Below are 15,037 nucleotides of genomic sequence, written 5' to 3'. Positions count from 1 at the left end.
CCGCAAAGTGCCCCCGCCGGCGCAGCATGAGGGATTCTATTCCCCATACTTCCTTGTGCCCAAGAAAGATGGCGGTTTCAGTCCCATCTTGGATCTGAGGTGCCTGAACTGCCACCTCAAGGTGTTGCGCTTCAAGATGCTCAACCTGCGCACCATGTCCTTGCGTTGTCATGGGGTCTGCATCCTCAATTATCTAGACGACTGGCTGGTTTGTTCTCACTTGAGGGAGCGGTTTCAGAAACACACAAACCTGATTTTAGGCCACCTCTTCCTTGGACTGCGCATCGATTCCGCTGCCATGCTTGTCACGCTGGCGCCAGAGAGAGTTGCCTCCATACGCACTTGTCTCTCAATTGTAGTGGAAAAAAGTCGGGAGTCGGGAGTCGGGAGTTCTAATCAGAATTGATTACGGGCACGGGAGGAACAGCGCAACACAAAACTCAAAGGATTTTATGCCGGCATGATGCTGTTCCCCAAAAGTTTTAAGATAGAACAAAGCTTTTATACCCCCTCTGGGACATACCCTCAAGGGGCCTTAACATATTATAATCAGTGTCTGAATGGTAATTTCTAATAATTATCAGCGATTTCATTGGCAATCTAAACTAATAGGATAGGATTTCTATATTTTTCCCCAACACCCTCTTCCGACTGAGAGCTCGTGTCAGGGTGTCCCTTTGCCAGAGGCTGCTGAGCCTCCTAGTGGCTGCATCACAGACCCTCCTCCTCTGCCTCCTCCAATTGAGGCGGCTGCAGTGGTGGTTCAGGTCTCTCAGGATGCATCCTCGCCGTGATTGAGTACGTCGGGTCACAATTACTCCGGCATGCTGGAAGGTGCTCCGTTGGTGGTGGAGCCCTCACAATTTTACCCTTGGTGTGCCCCTGGGACCAGTCTACCACTGAGCAGTTATGACGTCAGACGCCAACAAGCAGGGTTACGAGCAGTCTGTGATGGACGTGGAGACCGAGGCAGGTGGACAGAGCCAGCACAGGCCCTCCATATCAATGTCCTGGAGTTACAAGCAGTACTCCTTGGACTGTCTCATTTCCTGCCAGTCCTGCGGGACAGACATGTGCTGGTTCAGACGGACAACACAGCGGTGGTCGCCTATATCAACAGGCAAGGAGGTCTCCGGTCATGCAGACTGTATTGCCTAGCATGCCGTCTGCTTCTGTGGGCGCAGCCACGGTTCCGCTCCATCAGAGCAGTTCACCTCCCAGGCCTGTCCAACATGGCAGCAGACCTCCTCTCCCGGGGAAGCCCCCCAGTTTCGGAATAGCGCCTCCACCCGGTTCGGCAGGGCGGATGTGAATCTCTTCAGTCCATACACTGCCCACTATGGTTCTCCGTCCGAGACTGCTCAGGAACCCTAGGGATCGACGCGCTAACCCACACGTGGCCGTGCTGTCTCCTTTACGCATTCCCACCATTCTCCCTTCTCCCGGTGGTCCTGGAGAAGGTCAGGAGAGAACGAACAACAGTTCTGCTGATAGCCCCTCGGTGGCCTTGCAGATTCTGGTTCGCAGACCTGATCGCCCTCCTCCACGGAGAGCCTTGTCGGCTCCCAGTGAGAGCAGACTTGTTGTCCCAGGTGCAGGGCACGCTTTGGCACCCCAATCCGGGCCTCCTCCAGCTCTGGGCCTGGCCCCAGAGCGGGAGCGACTGATTGCCTGGGGTCTGTCTGACGTGGTAGTAGCGACTATTCAGTCGGCGAGAGCTCCCTCTACGAGGTCACAGTATTTCTACCGCTGCGGACGTTTAGCACCTGGTGCCAAGACGGCGGTCAAGACCCAATTAATTGCCCCTTAAAGTTCTACAGGAGCTGTTGGACTAGGGCAAGTCCCCATCCACGCTGAAAGTGTATCTGGCGGCCATCTCTGCATGTCATGTCCAGATTGATGGCAAACCCCCTGTGTCTCATTTTCTGGCTGTGCAGTTTTTAAAGGGAGCTTGATGGCTGTGGCCTCCTCGCACTCCTTCACTGCCCGCATGTAGTGCGAGTAGTGCTGGACGCACTTTCCCAAGCCCCATTTGAGCCACTGAACTCAGCTGAGCTGAAGCTGGTGATAATTAAGACTGGCAATCACCTCTGCAAAATGCGTGAGCAAGTTACACACCCTGTCCGTACACCCATCGTGTGTCCGTTTTGCGGGAGATGGCTCCAGGGTCACGCTACGGCCTAACCCTGCGTTCCCCTCGAAAGTGCTGTCTCCATTCCATGTCAACAGGCCTATTGAGTTGATGGCTTTTCATCCTCCTCCCTTCGCTTCAGAGCAAGAGAGTCAGCTTCACCTGCTCTACCTGGTGCGGGCCCTCAGGTACTATTTGGAACGCACTAAGGACATTCGGCGCTCAGACCAACTGTTTGTGTCTTATGGAGCGTGGACACAGGGCCAGGTGCTTTCAAAGCAGTGCCTCTCGCATTGGATTGTGTACACCATTACCATGGCCTATGAGTCCACCGGGACCCCGGTGCCTGAACACCTGGTGGTCCACTCACATCGTGGACCCTTTTTCAAGGCGGCCCCTTGGCAGACATTTGTGCGGCTGCAGCTTGGGCCTCGTCGCTTAAATTTGCGCAGTTGCGCGGACTATGCCTTTCAGTCGAGCACCCACACAAGCTGCTCCTGGATTTACTGTCAGACCTGTCGATATGTTCCCAGGGTCTGTCATGCGGCCTACAGGCACGCTGCCATATGAAGCCACGCTGTATATAGTTTTATAAATAGTTTGGTGAAATGAAAGGATGCTGATCTCATAAGATACAGCCAAAATGTTGCAATGGACAAATTGTTTTAATTTATCATTACAGTTATTGTTTTATTAGTAAGTACTTTCGACTGTCTTAGGACTTTAAACTAGAGTTTCCGTTTTATCTGGTATCAATATCCGAAGAAATAATAATTGCTGAATAAAGTCCTGTTATCTAGTGACCCCCATACATACAACCCACAGCGATCAAGTCCTCTGAAAACGAGATCGGGTTGATATGCAAGTTACCACAATACTTTAGTAATACAAATTCAGATTAGTGGTGAGGTTGATCTGCATGAATTAACCTTGAGGCTGTTTCGTTTTATACAGATATAGGTTTATTAAAAATGTAAATAGACAACATGAATTTGCAAAGATAGGATAGAGACAAGCAGGGTGGATAATATTAAAAGTAAGAGTGAGAGGAGATCTATCCAATACTTGAGTTTTGAAACATGTAAAATAACAAACAAGTATTATGATTACGCTAGCTGTTCCTACAATTTAGATCTCATACACAACTAGGATTTATGTAATTGTGGTTTACCTAATTCTTGATTAGTACACGAAATATACTGCCTGTGTGGTTTACTGAGATTCAGTATGTTGGGGATGTTTTCTTGGCACACTTTAGGCCCCTTAGTGCCAATTGGGCATCGTTTAAATGCCACGGCCTACCTGAGCATTGTTTCTGACCATGTCCATCCCTTTATGACCACCATGTACCCATCCTCTGATGGCTACTTCCAGCAGGATAATGCACCATGTCACAAAGGTCGAATCATTTCAAATTGGTTTCTTGAACATGACAATGAGTTCACTGTACTAAACTGGCCCCCACAGTCACCAGATCTCAACCCAATAGAGCATCTTTGGGATGTGGTGGAACGGGAGCTTCGTGCCCTGGATGTGCATCCCACAAATCTCCATCAACTGCAAGATGCTATCCTATCAATATGGGCCAACATTTCTAAAGAATGCTTTCAGCACCTTGTTGAATCAATGCCACGTAGAATTAAGGCAGTTCTGAAGGCGAAAGGGGGTCAAACACAGTATTAGTATGGTGTTCCTAATAATCCTTTAGGTGAGTGTATATATATATAATATGTGTTAAACAGCAGCACTGTGGCTCCACCTGACCTGTGCAGCATGGAGCTCACTGCCGCTGTTTTCAGCTGATGGCGCTCAAGTTTCACTGTATATATAGTTCCTTGGTCAGCAGGTCTGTGGCCCGCTCTGGCTATGTATGCCATGGAGCAAGGGGACCACTGCTGTTGTCCTCCAGCGGAGGGCACTTGAGGTCTCCAGTGCCCCGCTGTGTACATAGTTCATTTATTCACACGATAAGAGCTGTAGTTGCCCTACGCTAGCTGTGCTATTCGGCAGGTGTCAACTGCTCCTGTGTTCCACGTAAGGCACATGAGCCGGCTGCTGCACCAAGTGATGTATATAGTTTGTTTGTCACGACATGGTCAAGCTGGTATGGCCTTGCTTATAGCTGTGCTAGTGGAACAAGCGACCACCGCTCTGATGTCCCATGTGTGGTGCATGAGCAGGTTCCTGCGGCCTATGGTGTATATAGTTTGTTTGTACGAGATCTAATTGTCAGCACAATAGAGCTCTTCCACTCTGTACTATTCAGTTGAGTTGGATGCTCCTGTGCTGCGCGCTGACAGCATGAAGATGTCGCACGTATGTACATATTGTATATTGTTGTTCAGCTCGGCTACTCTGTTGACTAGCCAGCTATGTATTCTGTTGTTTTTACATTGTATCTGTGGCCCCATTCCTATTGGATCAGGAGTCCACTGCCATGATAAGCGCGGAGGCTGCACAAGTTATTGCGCCAGATATTGTGCAAGTAGATTTGGCCTCGCTCCTAGCTGTACTAGTAGAGCAGCCGGCCTTGCTATTGTGAGCGGAGGGCGTAAGAGTTGACCTCTGTGGCCCCGCCTTGCATATGCTGATTCTAGACAGTTCCCGGTAAGAGCGTGACTACGGTCCTGGCTCCTGGGCGGGTCAGATGCCTGAGGTTACTGTCTGGAGTTGTGTTGCCGAGGCCCCTAGCGGTCACCTCAGGGCAGGCTCCCTTATCAGCTCGCTACCTCCTCCCTTGCGACGGCTTAGTAATACAGTAACCCCTCCCCCTTGGGCAGTGCTTCCGACTTGAAAGATAACTATAGGTTGCGAATGCAACCCCGGTTATCTGAAAAAAGAAGCACTGTCCAAGGGTTGCAAGGTTGCGTGGGAGTCCTGGCTCCCGGCAAAAGAGGACAAACCTGCGCTGACGTCATGTTTTATGGAACAGGAAGTGGGAAGGGATCTGTTCCGAGTGATGTGTGCAGGGGCCAATGGCAGCTGTGATAGAGTGACGTTTTGATCAGGTTCCTACGGTAATGTGCAGAAACCCCTCCCCCTTGGGCAGTGCTTCCATTTTCAGATAACCGGGGTTGCATTCGCAACCTATCGATATCAATATCTGATAACGATAGGTTGCGAATGCAAACCCGGTTATCTGAAAAAGGAAGCACTGCCCAAGGGTTGCAAGGTTGTGCGGGAGTCCTAGCTCTCGGCAAATGAGGAAGATCATGTGCAGACATCACCTTTTATACAAACTGGAAGTGGGAAGGGACCTGTTTGAGTGACGGGCACAGGAGCCAATGTCAGCTTTAATAGATTGACTATGGAATTGTGCAGAAACCTCCACCTTGGGCAATGCTTCTGACTTGAAAGATAACAGGTTAATACTTTTCTACGTGTGAATTTTGCTCTTATTACATAATTAAGCATTGCTATGTATTCTGCTTTCTGGAGTTCCCTGGCAATACGAGATCTGTGTTTATAATTTTATTTGACCATTATGAGCACTTTGAGATATTGGTCAATAAAGTTACTACTGTGTGAAAACAGTAGAACTGTATCACTGCCTGGCTCATCCATTACCTGGGTGTATTAAAACTGAGAGATGGACGCTTCTTTTGCTTTGTGGTTCTCTCCAGTTATGCGTCCTCCTCCTAATGAGATAAAAATTAAGAAGTAGGTAGTCTATATATTATCTCTTAGGAATATAGTGTCACTTAAATGTCACATACAGAGGCGTGAAAAAATTGAATAATATATATTTGTCAAACCAATTAAATGTGACATATTTATTTATATACGTCTCACACTGGGGTCTTTAGCGATAATTTAGCAGAACATTGCTTGTCTTTCAGCAGCACACAGTTATGGGATCAATATCCATAAATGATTGTTTTATTTCTTTACCATTTATTCAGGAATAAACGGGATGCAGTCTGCAGTTCTCAGTAAAGGTCACCCTATCAGAGCGCAATCAATGTTACATCGGCCAATGAATCCGACAGGAATACTGGTGGTTAATTGACACATTAGTCACCTATTAGTCACTGTTTTACAAGAAGAGTCAAAGCCTCGGTAGAGGGTACAGAAGGATTAGATGACTACAGTTGTTCAAGACCAGGTTAGGGAGATTTTCTATGAGGGGATACCATACTATCCTGACTGTCTAGAACCATTGTGCCATTGTACCTAAATAATGAGACTAAATAAAGAAGAAAACACAGTTATACTGACCAAGTTATGTAGACAAAGGCAACCAGACTGCACATCAGAGGGACAGATGCGCACAGAGCAATTAGCAGGATCAGGTGGTCAGCGATCTGTTGCTCTGCGGCAGGGACTAGGATTCACAAGAGTTAATTCATGATTCATGGCATTTCAATCATTCCCGTCTCACACAGAGCACAGAGCACCGTATCTCCATTGGTAATCACACACTCAGGTCTAACCTTCTGCTGTGTAACTAGTGCACTGAGGGAGTCATTTCTTCATTAAATCACATGACTAATTGCGTGACTGAATTGTGAAAAGACCTTTGTTTGAGATCTTTTGTTCGTTTTAATAGAACCAGCTAATGAACTGTGAACCTCCTGAGGTGTTTCCTGGGAATTTCTGGGAAATGATCCAGTTTTCTTGATTGTTGTTATTTGTTAATTTTAATGACATTATATGAGATATTGAAATTACAAAAAAATAAATAATACCAAAATACTTTTGTTGTGTCTAGACTAGCTCTTTAATTAGAGTTCCTAGTAAAATAGCACAACATGATAATAATAAAAATCCTAAATCCTTAAAATGATTTTTCTGTCTTTTATTCCATTTAGAGAAGCAGAAAATGTTGCCGATACAAGTGACTGAATTCACAAGGGATGCCACTGAACTGAATAGTGGCTCTCCAGGGCCATATGGAAACACATAAAGAAAAAACTAAAATAAATAAAACATACCAAACTTTGGCCTTTTAACAAATTATAGTATTATATTTAAGGACACCTCAAGTGATAATGCGATGTCCAATTTCAGTGTTACTTAAATTGTCTATAGTCTTGTGGCCTTGGACTCTCTGCTGGGGGGCCCAGTCTGTTGTTCATGAGACAATTGACAATTGCTTGTTTGCCACTTCACAAGACCGAGAGGCCAAGATTTTGAAATTTGAGACTTGTTACACTTAATCCATCAATGATGTATCTCCAACCCCATTCAGAGAAGTTCTGAAGCTCTTCTGAAACTGCCTCACATTAACTTGAAGAATTCAGCCATTCTTACTTTATTTATGTATTTGCACTTCATTACTTACTATAAAACGATTCATATTCTGAGCAGGAGAACTTCCTATCCTAGTACAAAAAAAGAGAAAAGACAACACTTTGTTACACATGGCACTTAACTACAATGTAATTACACTGTAATAACACTGTGCCAATAGTTTATTTACAAAGTAAACTATGAGACCAAATCAAAACCCAAACCCACCTGAGTATCACAGTATAGTACAGATTTGTAAAGTTCATTTGGTCTACCCCTATGTACAGTTACCTATAAAATACTAATATGGAAAACATAACTAGATCACATACTTACATACATACTTACATACATGTACACAAGACGTTTTGAATCTAATTATATGCTGATTACTAGCACCCACATATGATATCTTGCCTTGTTGTTATTATTATTATTATTATTATTATTATTATTATTATTATTATTATTATTATTATTATTATTATTATTATTATTTCCCAGAATACAGGTGTACCTGCTTCCATCTACTTATGACCCTGATGAGGATGGAGTAGTTTTTTCCAAGCTGCAGTGGTACGTTGTGAAACTTTCCATACTGGCCTCCATCGCCCAATGTGAACTCTGAGAGCTCTGTCAGGTTTTCGGGCTGGATTTCTCGAGCGATGTACACTCTCCCAGAACTCATATTGCGGGACCCCACCAGTTCAGTGCTGGAACAGATGTGTGCTAAACTTGTGTTTCCCATCAGTCCAGCAGGTTCATGTTCCAACACGATAACTTGATAACAGCTGAAAGAAGCAGTGAGCAGATCACCACGGAAGTCAGTAATAATTAAATTCTCCCGCCCCCACTGCCCTCATTTCTTTACAAACAAGTCCTTTGTAATGCATGAAATGACCCAATTCAGCTGATTTCACAATCTCAGTTGAATTTGTGTAGTGTCATGGCTGAAATGTTTCTACTGCCAGCAAAAACCACATGAATTATGAAACAGAACAATTTTTACTAGATCAGCTTCCAAGAATCAAAGGATTTGTCTGCCAGTCACAAACAGGCAGGACAGTTGTGAGTTGACTTCCTGTTCATGTTTCAATCTCAGCTTTCTGTTCTATGATTAACCCCCATGTGATCAAAACCTATATGATGGACATGTTGTGTTCACAAATTAACAATACAGAACAATTCTTACAACATACTGTAGACCAGAGCTGGGCAATCCCAGTCCTCGAGGGCTGGGCTCCTGCAGGTTCTCTAATAACATTTAAATCAGCAACTAATAAAGACCTAGAATAAACAGGTGCTTTGACTGCTTAACTATTAACAACTTCAATTAAGTAATTGAGTCATGAGGTTGAACTAAATCCAACATCCCCTGCAGCCCTCGAAGACTGGAATTACTCACCCCTGCTGTCCTCTGTACCTGATTGGTCCATTGGTGTCAAAGGCGGGAAGTAGGCGGATCAGAGCCGTGCCTCCAGTGATGTTGACCATGGTGAGGATGCCAATATCCGGAAGAGCTGGCTCTGTGGAGGCAAATACATGGATTATGTAATCTTCATATCTACAGGGGAAATGTTGCATTTACATTCTGAGAACTCTGGTGAAGCAAAGCAATATAAGAAGAGTGTATTTACAGCATATAATTAGGTTTGTGGCTGTGGATTAACTAAATGTGTTATTCTTGTTCTTTAAATGTGACGATTTAATGGCTGAGGAACAAAGATAGTGACAGTGATAATAGAGATAGTCCCTATAGAAGTAGGCTCATTAGGATTCGTCAAATTGGCAAGAAACTGCACTGAAATGCCCAGCTAACGAAACCACTGGAATATGTCCAAATGGTGCGCCCACAGCTTCATTATTAATGCTTCAAATTAATCACATATAGGTGACATTGCTACCTTTCAGCTCTGTTTCAATGTCCAAATGGGAAGCATCTCCAGCTCCTGCCTCGGTGAAGCCGCGTACCTCCAGGGAGTAATTAGTGGCACTTTTCAAATGTGGAAGAGCGCAGGTTGTCACTGAGGAATTCACGAGCAGGGAATACGATTCTTCGAACGATTTATTATATTCTCGTTTCCCTCTGTAGTTAAGCTAAAAGACAAAAAACAACAAAACCTCAAGTATACACTCAAGTTATAAGCGTATTAGTTTCTCTGTAATGGAAAATTACACCTAAACATTTTACACCTAAACAGACTTTGATGTCGACAGTGAAAATGCAGATTTTGGGCAGAAAACAGCCTCTGTGAAACTTGGGCATGATTCTAGTCTCTTTAGTTTGTAATGTAATTAGTCTCTCTATATTTTGAAGAGCAAAACAGTTTTTTTCTTAACTATTTCCTCAGATGCTGGTCCTGTGTTATTCCAGATTTGTGGTCTCTTTGTGGTCTGAAACTTAGTCGAGTCAGTGTCGTGGTGTTGAAACCCCCAAAAGAAGACCCATTACTGTAAACGCCTCATACCTCATAAGCTGTTATTCTCCCTGCACAGTTGGAGAGTGGTTTCCACTGTAGCCATCCACTGCTGGGCACAAATTCTAATTCTGGCTTGTCTGGAACTGAGACAATGAGAGACACATGGCACTCGATTTGTTCTTGTATGAGGCGAGTCTCACTTAGTTTGTCAAGCAGCTGTGCAAAGTTCAAATGCAAGGTATTGATTCAACAGACAAAATATTAAATTTATATGGACTGTTGAGGGCTAATTTACATGGAGCTTTAGAAAGCTTTACAATATGATTTACTACCTCTTGGTATAATCTTTTGTAAACACAAGTTTTATGTTATTTATATTGTTATTTACAATATATGGTCTTAGAAAAAGCTTGTGGATTTTGTTGGATTATTACACAGGCTTATGAGGGTTATAAAGCTGCATTCATTGAAGTATTTTATTTGTGAGCATTTCAGTCCTGTTAACACCTGGCAAAGACTGTTGCTAATTCACAGCGTGACACAGTGAAAGACATGCAGTGAGATTCAAATAGGATACCTGTCTGAGCTGTGCTGATGATGAATGTTTCCTTGGTTTCCAGAGGCACTCGTTTCAACAGCCTGCGTTTTACATTTTTATATATATTCACTGTGAATTTCAGGGAATAGCTGGAGAATGGCTGGAGTGACATGCAAGTTGCAGCTGTGTCTCCATCCTGATGGACAGTTGTATTTCTGTGCCCTGAGCAGTTCTGTCCAAAGGAAATCTCCAGCTGACAAGTCATGGTTATATTGAGATAATAGGGATGCAGTTCATTCCTTGTGTAGTTCCATGTCACACTGATGTTCTCTGAAGAACTCTCATTCCAATTCAACCACAATTTCGGTTTTTCTGTGCAAAACAAACGAACACACCATCAGCCATAAAGTGAATACCACTTGTAAGAAGCATAAACTCAATAAACACGCTCAGATTGGATTCTTTGTCATGGCCTGCAGTAAGAATTGATACTACTGCTGCTATATTTGCAGTTGTGGAGGATAGGTTCAAGATACCAAACATAGCGTTTACAAAAGTACCACAGGGGACACAAAGCTTCTGAGAGGCCCGAGTGGGATTGAAAGCACATTGATCGTAACGTCCACCTGCAAGGCTCGAAAGTAAGACGTATTTAACAGGACAAACGAAGACAACCCCAAACTAAGTCGTGAAATAGTGACAGGAGAAGGAAAGGGAAAAGCAAAGGGACAGCAAAGAGAAGCTGGACAGAGAGGTGAATGGACATAAAGATTAAGATAGCATGGCAACGGTATACCATAGTTTACATGAGACAGCTATGAGGAGAGTGACAGAACAGATATAAGAACTTCAGCTTTCTTACAACGTACATGTTTCCTACTCAGTATTTCTCTGAATGTCTCAGGTTTGTATTCCCAAAGCAAATGGAGTAAAAAGGCAATTTCTTGAATGAATGCTTACCCACACAAGGCTTTTCAGAGGTCCATTTAAATGCATGATGTTTAGTGATACATTGGACAACCTTCTTAATTTGAATAAAGCCCTCAGAGCACTTCAAAGTGTAATTCATTCCATTTGTAAATACCTGTGACACATTTCTATCAGTTATATTGTGTAGACGTTGAAGTGAACACAGATCTGCAAAAACAAAGATAAACAAATGTTGATTGTTCAAAAGGAAATCACTTTTAAGCAGCCATTTAAATCCTTTAAAGTAAACCGATTCTGTCTTACTATGCTAAAGTGAAACACAGAAGTTTCATAGTTTTTCATAGCTCTTTTTATTACCCCTGATGGATATGCACTTGCAATCTTTAAGTTGCTTTCACAGAAGGGGGAATAGGTTATGCTGTGGAAGACATGTTTGAACATAACCCTTATAATATTCTGGGATCACTTGTATATGTGCTACATACTCCAGAACCAATCAATCTCAGACTTGAGGGACACAATGATGGAGTATTTCTCTCGTCTCCCCCCTCTGTTTGTGTATGAAGTTTTTCTAGGCTATTCATTTGACATCAATCTCCTTCCGCGCAAACTAACAGTGAAATAATATAAAATAATAAATGTGTATATTCCCTCATTACACTAATAATAGTTTGGAGTCCATATTGACATACATTTTAAACACATTATATTATACAGATATTACATAAATAATCCTGTTAGCCTAACCCGGTCCAATTGTCAGAGAGACGAATGTTAAATGCAAGTACATCTTAAATTAATTGTGTTAGTTACTTGGCTTAATGGCTAACCATCACACACAACTGCGTCACTGCAGAAACCATCTTGGTATGAGTATGAAAGAAAAAAAAAAGGGATAATCTTTTCTGAAATGCAAAATATTTAGCTTTAATGTAAAAAAGAAAATTAAAAAGAGGAATTAATAGCTAATAGTTGCTGGAATTATTTTCAGTTCTTCACATATTAATGTTGAAGTTGGTTTTAGTCTTGAAAAAGCCTTTGCTTCAAAATCAGTTTCCCTTTTTTCTTAGGCTACTTCTTCTCTGTAATTTAATACAGTAGATTAGTAATTACATAAGTAAGTAAATAAGAAAGTAAAGTCTTCACATATTCGCAACCCTTTGAATAATACAATTTTCAGTAGCAACATGCTGTCCTGCTGTCCAAAATGCTAAGTCTATTTATCTCTTCTTGGAATAATAGACAATTAGACAATTCACAATTTTGGGAAGCTACATTTTAGAATATAAACTCTCTGAAAGTAATTTGTACAAACTATTGTTTTAAGTTTATGATAAAGACAATCTGCATAATTCTATACAATAAGAAAATGACATTACCTCCACAGTTCCTAGACTCATACATTTTATTAATTAACCTTTATTAATAAATCTGCACATGAACCTACAGTTAATAAAAAAACAAAGTATCTGACTGCAATTTGTAAATGCAAAGTAAACAATGCACTGTTTATGCAAGATCCATACTGAACATTAGCAGCAATAACAGAAAGTATCACAATCATTCTTTTTTGAAGTTTACCACTTCAAAGTAGAACACAAACAGGTTTTTTACAAGAGAAAAAAGTAGCCATTGTGATAATTACTGTTTTACAAAAAGTGTGAATAAGATTAAGAAATAACATAAACCATTATTTTGTGTTTGCAACCTCAAGAATATTAAATACCAACCAATAAAAACAGGAGTATCTGCAATACAGCTGATTAAGTTAAAATGAATACACCAAAATTAATTACAAATACTTACTTCTGAAATGCTTTGAGGCTTGGATAGCAACAAAAGAGATGACAAAAATGTGGAAAAAGATCGATTTTTGTATCATTTTTCTTGGACAACAGCTTTAGCACTGCTTTTCAATTTACCACCAATACGAAACAGGAAGTAAGAAGAGCTGTTATGTTAAATGTTTGATGTGGCTGTCGTGTTTGTGTGAGGATGTTTGTGTACAGACATATGTGTGCCACATACCTAGCTAAAAAATAACTAATGCTTATGTCTAATGAAGGCAATATTTTGAGTGTATGGTCTGTGGAAACAATTGCTATTGTTTAAAATGACCTCGCTGTTGAGTTTAAGAAAAGACCAAATACTGTTTCAGAAAGACAAGAGAAAACATTCACTTCACCCACATCATTAACAATAAACATTTTTTTTTATGTTTTACTTTTGGCCAGTTATTAAGGTAGCTAATGCAAAACGTGACATAAAAAAGGGAAATATTTGTGCCTTTTTACAAGACTTTTACTGAGCACATGCAGTCTTGTTTTGCAGGATCTCTGTCTGATAAACCCTCTGGAGTCTTGCATAAGAAGAGCAATGATGATGATCTTTTGCTTGACTAAGAAACCCATTGATGCTTCCCTAATCTACCTCAACACATTAATGCAAATAGTTTATTGACTGCTGTCTCATGCAAAGGAGCACAATCATCCTTTGGTTGGCTTTTCTCTGAGACGCCCAGTGACAAGAATGGAGCAGAATGCATCAAGCGACTTCAGTGATATACAATTTACACAAGCTGCATCTGGCATCGAGATAGCACTCATGATCCCGGCCTTTCTTTCTGCTCTTATGGTTGGTTTGGCCTCAGTGTCTGACCCCAGAAAGCCAGGCAACGTATTAGTGCGTGGATTTTATTTCAACATATCCCTGATCTGTTTCGCCTCTGTGGGGGTGTGGACCCTGCAGGCCGATTCCCAGCTGAGTGAGCGGTGGCGCTACGGAAGGCTTGGCTGTTCCATATTGTTCTATACCGAGCACCTGAGCATTTACCTCCTCTTCTGCGTCTGCATGTTGGACACAATCGTGCTCTTCCTTCACACCGTCTTCGGCAACCAGTTTGCCAGGAGGTTCTTGTTTGGCGTCGTTGTTTCCGTCGCTCCTCATATAGTGGCCATTAGCTTGTTTCTCAGCCTCCAAGACATCTACCATGTCAATACAGACACCTGTGCCTTCTCAATCATTACCCTCCACAGGGCAGATGCCACCATTTCCACAAACCTGGTCATGTACGGTCCAGGGGCACTCTGCCTCCAGGTGTGCATGGTGATGAAAAACTGTAAAACCAACTCTCATGAAGAGGATGGAGATAAAGAGATCCTTGGCCTGGCTGGTGCCCTTCAGTGGACTGTTCTCTTCATGAATGTGGCTTACCTGCCAGGTACAGTTTTTCTTTTTTATGATGTTAGAAAACTGTTCTACCTGGCACATGTTTTTACTGTGTTTTCTTGTTTCTTTTGCTGAAGGTGATGTATAACAGTATAATTTGTAAACCCTCATAAAGGTTAATCCAGCCTGGATAAAAGGAAGGAACACTGACATGGAAATTCAGCTGTTATACTGTTATTTGATCAATATCAAGTCAATGCAATATTGCAATATTAACTTCCACACACAGGATGCTTTCTATATACCTTTTGTCCTAATGAGATTACATATATGAAGATCACTTCAAATTATTAATGAGTTAATTTGTCCAAAAGTAAAAACCATTGTTATATTTCTCTTAATTAGCTTATATCCTTTATAAGATGTGTCATTAGTTTTATATCCCTGTCCTCATTGATCCACAGATACTTTACTTCTGTAGTTCACAATACATCCGTATTTTGAAAGGCAATTTCTATGGAGGAGTTACATTTCTGCTGTTTAGCCAAATCTGAAAAAAAAAATCTATTGGGAAGTTTTGTTTTTGATTTTTATGAATGTGTTTGCAAATCCATAATA

The 15,037-nt window shown here is 42.0% G+C and overlaps 1 protein-coding gene across 1 annotated transcript in view; it reads right to left on the bottom strand.

Moving 5' to 3' along the window:
- Nucleotides 1-13,168, bottom strand: part of LOC136754664 (receptor-type tyrosine-protein phosphatase epsilon) — a 29,663-nt gene extending 16,495 nt beyond the window's left edge. The window contains exons 1-10 of the mRNA XM_066710694.1: nt 13,058-13,168; nt 11,282-11,458; nt 10,361-10,693; nt 9,832-9,926; nt 9,268-9,460; nt 8,787-8,889; nt 7,881-8,154; nt 7,416-7,455; nt 6,350-6,455; nt 5,699-5,769 (exon numbers count right to left, since the gene is read on the bottom strand). Coding sequence (XP_066566791.1) covers nt 5,699-5,769; nt 6,350-6,455; nt 7,416-7,455; nt 7,881-8,154; nt 8,787-8,889; nt 9,268-9,460; nt 9,832-9,926; nt 10,361-10,693; nt 11,282-11,458; nt 13,058-13,133 — 1,468 coding nt within the window. The 5' untranslated portion in view covers nt 13,134-13,168. The remainder of the gene's footprint in view (nt 1-5,698; nt 5,770-6,349; nt 6,456-7,415; nt 7,456-7,880; nt 8,155-8,786; nt 8,890-9,267; nt 9,461-9,831; nt 9,927-10,360; nt 10,694-11,281; nt 11,459-13,057) is intronic.
- Nucleotides 13,169-15,037: the final 1,869 nt, after the last annotated feature.

This window comes from Amia ocellicauda, chromosome 8, assembly GCF_036373705.1.
Source record: "Amia ocellicauda isolate fAmiCal2 chromosome 8, fAmiCal2.hap1, whole genome shotgun sequence".
NCBI classification, from domain to species: domain Eukaryota; kingdom Metazoa; phylum Chordata; class Actinopteri; order Amiiformes; family Amiidae; genus Amia; species Amia ocellicauda.
The sequence above is the reverse complement of the archived record's forward strand: the minus strand, read 5'-3'. Positions and strand labels throughout refer to the sequence as shown.